Source organism: Nematolebias whitei, chromosome 16 (assembly GCF_014905685.2).
Source record: "Nematolebias whitei isolate Nwh7 chromosome 16, NemWhi1, whole genome shotgun sequence".
Classification (NCBI taxonomy): domain Eukaryota; kingdom Metazoa; phylum Chordata; class Actinopteri; order Cyprinodontiformes; family Rivulidae; genus Nematolebias; species Nematolebias whitei.
This window is the reverse complement of record NC_056513.1, coordinates 41,765,517-41,771,516: the sequence shown is the minus strand read 5'-3', so window position 1 is coordinate 41,771,516 and position 6,000 is coordinate 41,765,517. Positions and strand designations below refer to the sequence as shown.

The following is a 6,000-nucleotide window of genomic DNA, read 5'->3' as shown; positions in this document are numbered from 1 at the left end:
CTTCTATCTTGCCAGTAATTAATCCAGATATCTTCAGAAATGTCTGTTGTTCAAAAAACTGCAAGTGAGATATCATGGCCGTATGATTTCTCATTGCAAAGCTCATTAATTAAGCTGTGTTAATTGTAATCAATCTGCCAATTAATGTAAATGTGTGATGTGTTTTTAAATCGTTTAAAATAAACGACCCACTGTTGTTGGTGAGTCAGAAATTTAAACACGTCTCTGTCCACATTTACTCCACAAAGCACGATATGACTTAGTCCAGAAAAATGAAAGAATCCGTTTAAATAAAGGATAATATCAGACGCATATTATCTCATTACAAAGTCTTAATACTATGACTTTATTCTCGTAATATTATGACTTCATTAACGTTATACTATGACTTTATTGTTGTAGTATAACGAGAAAAAGTCATAACAATTTTATTCACGTAATATTATGACGTTATACTACAACAATAAAGTTGTAGTATAATGAGAATAATGTCATAATATTATGAGAATAAACTCATAATACTACAATAATAAGTCTTAGTATAATGAGAATAAAGTCATAATATTACGAGAATAAAGTCGTAATACTATGACTTTATTCTCGCAATATTATGACTTCATTCTCATTATACTATGGCTTTATTGTCGTAGTATAATGACAATAAAGTCATAATAATACAATTTTATTCTCGTAATATTACGACTCGTTATACTACAACAATAAAGTTGCAGTATAACAAGAATGAAGCCATAATATTACGAGTTTATTCTCATAATATTATGATATCATTCTCGTTATACTACGACTTTATTGTTGTAGTATGAGTCATAATATTACGAGAATAAAATTGTAATATGACTTTATTCTTGTTATACTACAACAATAAAGTCGTAGTATAACGAGAATGATGTCATAATATTACGAGAATAAAGACATAATATTACGAGAATAAACTCGTAATACTATGACTTTATTCTTTTAATATTATGACTTTATTGTCGTATGACTATTTTCATAATTTTACGTTTTTTCTTGTAATTTATTAGTAATGTTTCTTAGCAAGGCCCTAATATGCCATCATACTAGTCTACACTGAAATAGCATACATGTTATTTTTAAAGAATTGGTGCTTTGGAAAGCTTTTTCCCTTTTCTTTCTCTTTCATCAAATGCTCTGAGTAGACCAGAGGTGCAAATGTAGTATGTCATATATGGATATATATTCATACTTTTTCACGAGTTCCTCATCTTTCTGACTGTGTAAATGTCGTGCATTGAATTTAACAGAAATGTAACGAGAGACGTTATTATCTTTGACCCATCAAATGAATGCGGTCATTTATTTTCAGAATCAAAGTTTAACATCAAACATTTACATTAATTTGGCAAAATATGAAAATAATAACAGACAAGTTTCACAGATAATGGACTTCAATCACACGGCGGTGATTGAGGACTTTGCTTCAGATATTTCTAAAATATCTGTACTGATTTTAAGAGAAAGCAGAGTTTAAGATGGAAATGGAGATTTATCTTACAGAGAGATTTGTGAGGGAATTAATCTGTTTGACCAGAAACGTGCACGCTCCATCAGATCTCAGCTTGCCCACGGTACACTTGGTCGAAAATAGAACCTTCTACCTGGTTGATGATAAAATCAGCGTCGGCGTAGGGTTCCTTTCTGACTCTTTCAGCGTCTCCGTGAGGACTGCCAAACCCTTAGAGAGTCGTACGAGGTTATCCAAACAGAAGTTATAATCCCAAAACGTCTCTGGATCATCCTGAATGCGTTTGCATCCAAGAACTCTGAACTCCTTTCATCTCCTTAGCACTCTGTGTGGAACTCTCAGAGCTCTGTAGCATCAGACTCTTCAGCACTCTGTGTGGAACTCTCAGAGCTCTGCAGCATCAGACTCTTTTTAGCTCCATTAATCTTCAGCGTCTGGCTTCAGACTTCAGACTACTCCAGAACCGGGAAGTTGCCACATTTTAAATGAGTTGACTTCTGGGTCAATTTAGAGCTTTCTGATTCGTGGATGAACCAGAATAGAGGTGTGGTTTGTGATGTAAGATGTTATCAAATTCGAGGTCAGAGAATGAGATTGTTCAACAACAGACAGAGAGATTATTGCAGAAAACCAGACTTCGTGGAGTCAAACTCTGCTGTATCTTCTCAAATAGTTAAACATGACATTTCTTCTCAGTAAACATTTTAGTTGACTGAGACTCGACCTTTAACATACTTACAAACTTGCTCATTGCAGACAGAAAAATCAAGAAATGCATATTAACCTGATTTCTTCTTTGAATGAGGAATAAAAATCATTACTTACTGTTTATGTAAAATAAAAATGAGTAGTTCTCTTCAACCTGTAAACATTGAGTGAACTAACACAATTTGATTATCAAACATTTGTAAAATAGTAATGATCATAGAGAATTGTCTTTTCTACTTGATTGATTCAAGAAAGAAAGTCACCAGATGGCTCAAACTGTATTTCTGGATGCAGATCAATGAAATAACAGTCTCTGTTCATCTGATCAGATTTGAGGTCAGATCAGGTTCACTACACAAATGCAGCAGAAAACTTTTATTTTGAAAAACATCCAGAACAAATGTATTTCTGGATATTTAAGGTCTAAAACATACAACCAGGACTTTGGTTTTCAAGCAGTTTTTGGAAAATTATATGATTAAGAATTCTTGTTGATCCTGTTACATACTGAAAATATACTCACCAGCATTACAACATAATGATGGTAATTTTTTATTCATACCAAGGGTAATTTCAGCTATATGTTGCTTGAACAAAACAAAATATCAGCGTTTTGTCAGCACACAAACCCACGAATGTGAGGCGGCCTGGAACCGGTCGATTTGTTTTAAGTTTCCAAAAAGTCCCATTTATCAGTATTTACAAGATGCTTTAGACAAATCTAATTCCAATCAGACTAACAAACTGTGCGACTCAAAGCTGATAAATGTGCAATTAAGGAACAGTGTTCTGATAGAAAACCCATTCCTGGTTAAATTAACGTCTGTGACTTGTCAACTCAGGCCAAACCAAGATAAATAGAAAACAGATCAGAATCAATCTGATGAGCAAATGAAACCTGATCAGATACATCTGGGTCATAGCTTTATATTTTATTTATTGAACAACAATCCTCCTCACTAAACTATCCATCCAGTCATCCATCCAGTCATCCATTCATTATCTTTATCCTCTTCTTCCTTTTTGGGTCACTGGGGTCACTGGTGCCCATATTCAGCAGTCACTGTGTGAGAGGCAGGGTGGGGAGTGGTGGCGCAGAGGTTACAGAAGGCGGAACTGTGATTGGAAGGTCGCCGATTCGACTCCCTGTACCGACAACTTCAAAATGTGGGTGCAGTTGTTAGGATTTGTGGTCGGAGCGAACCCAGAGTGCAGAACAGGGACTCAACTCGGCAGATATACAAAAATAAGTTCTTAATGATAAATGAAAAGTACAAAATAAACAAGCTGACGGGGCAGCAAAACTTACATAAACAAGGAGGGAGGCACGGGGAACTCAGGAGACACGGGGAACTCGAGGAACCAGGAAGACAAGGAGAGACTCAAGGAAGCGTACCCAACGAAGACGACCCGACAAAGGACAAGACAGAATAGGACTGCTTAAATACTGGGAGAAGACGAGACATGATGACAAACAGCTGGGACGAGACACAGGTGGCAACAATGGAAACTAATGAGGAGCACGAGGGAAACAGACACCGGGCCACAGAAAAGTACCATCCTTACAGCAGTGTTTCCCCTACCATTATACAAATGGGGCGCCCCGCACTGTCAAGAGAACTAAGCGTCCCACCTACCGAATTGAACTGTGTGCACCACACGCCCCCGTCTGCACTGACGTAACGCTAAGCTAGCGGCATGCAATACACGCACGCTAGCTAAAAACCCAAAGGCAGTGCTCTTCCCTCATGTTGAACCCACCCCACCCACACACACACACACAAAAATCATGGACGAGATGAGCGCCACGTCATCGCAAGTTATCTAGGGGAAACACTGGGGTGGTAAAGGTGAAGCACCCACACCTGTCTCCACCCACATTTGACCTGCTCTGGGCCCTTGAGCATGACCCTTAAACCCCCCCCCCCCCCCACACACACACACACACACAATCTGCTTCCCTGGGCACCCTAGATAGCAGCTCTCTGTTCTACACAGAGGGCTGTGGTAGCTCGGTGATCTGTGGTTGTGTCAGGAAGGACATCCAGCGTAAAAACAATTGTCAAGTCTTCATACGAGACAGTTCGCTGTGGCGACCCCTGAAGAAGGGAGCAGCCAAAAGAAGAAAAACATAAAAATTAAAAATTAAATGAAAACTGTGCAAGAGGCAGAGGACACCCTGGACACGTCTCCAGTCCATCACAGGGACAAATGGAGACAAATGAGACAAACAACCACTCACTCTCTCTCTTTCACCTAGGGACAATTTAGAGTTACCAATCAGTCTAACATTCATTCATTCATTCAACCTTTATTTAAATAGATAAGTCACATTGAGCCTTGAAGACTCATTTACAAGTGAGACCTGTTTGTTTCCTCTGAAAAGTTCATGGAAATTCCTCAGTAGGAAGGGGTTGAGCATCATGTTTACAAAACCTCCAGGCGGGTTGAGATAAGATGATCTGTCAAGGCCAGTCAGGGAGCCGAATTCAGATAAACACGATTGTTTTGGGGACAGGCAGAACTTTAATGACAGCTACTTTGAGTCTGTGTCAGTCCACTCAGTTCTGAAAAGTTCAAATTACATGGCCACACTAATGGACCGTGCCTGAGAATAATCCCCGAGATCTGATCCCTTCTGCCAAAAGCATTTCAGTCTGGGTACTTGAGGCACGAACCAAGCCATCATAAGGCAAGCAACATGATCAGGTCCAAATTAGCTGCCGACGACTTCCTTATTTGTTGATAGACCAGGAACCAGCCAAATCCAAAAAGCAGGAACCAGTTGTCATAAATCCAATTATAAATGTGTCCTTAAAATCCACAGATGATAGCAGAGATAGACACGTCATCAAGTCTTCAAAGTCGATGATATATCCAGCTGCGTGCGTGCCAACAGGGCAAATCGGCTCACCTAAAGCCAAATGTTTTCAATTGTGTTGCGGGACCAACTCATCAAATCAAGTTCATAGTTATGATTTGGAAGATTTGTAGACAGATCAAAAGCAAAGCAGAGAGGGAGAGGAGGAGACGTTCGCCCTTGAGAAGAGCAAGTGTTGAATTGATGCATGTTTTTGGTCTGTGGGAGGAAACTGGAGTACCTGGAGAAAACCCACGCAGCACAGAGAGAACATGCAAACTGCACCCAGAAAGGTCCCCGGCAACCTTCTTGCTGAGAGGTAGCAGCTCTACTAACTGTATCACCGTGCCGTCCCAAACTAAACCTTTTTAGAGAATCTCAGCTTGATGCCAACCTGACTGTCCTCCAGTATTCTGCCACTCTTCTCTGTAGATTTGAATAAATGAAAACAAATCCAGTTTAAATGACCCAGATATTTAACGTGTGCAGTTCAGAGCCACAGATCTGTCAAACGCAGCTGTAGTTCAGCTAACGTCAAGCTCCGGACTGATTTTGTTAGAGTGCATGCCACAAAAGTTTTATTAAAACGTAACCAAAGCCAAAAATGTTAACATTAAATAAAGTGTGTTTTAAGCATCTCAGTAGTGTTTAACAATAAAAACCTTAATTTTTCTTTACTCACCTGCAGCTGCATGACCACGTAGTTGAATTTGTCATTCCGACCACAGCCAATAAACTTACAGACATGGTTTTTACCTAAAAACAAGACAAGAACAAAAAAGTGACAGTTATTTAATTCACAAAAATGCAGAAATTGGCCAATTAAAATTAATTTAAAAAAAGGAAATAGCTTGAAATAATCTTTCCAAAGCTGCACTGTATAAATAATTTGTAAAGTTCCTTATCAGTCTAAAGAACACAGTAA

General features: G+C 38.7%; 1 protein-coding gene across 1 annotated transcript in view; it reads right to left on the bottom strand.

Moving 5' to 3' along the window:
- The window catches only part of ttbk1a (tau tubulin kinase 1a), an 88,249-nt gene that overhangs the window by 63,118 nt on the left and 19,131 nt on the right, over positions 1 to 6,000 (bottom strand). Inside the window, exon 4 of the mRNA XM_037690004.1 lies at positions 5,758 to 5,831. Within this exon, the coding sequence (XP_037545932.1) occupies positions 5,758 to 5,831 (74 nt within the window). The remainder of the gene's footprint in view (positions 1 to 5,757; positions 5,832 to 6,000) is intronic.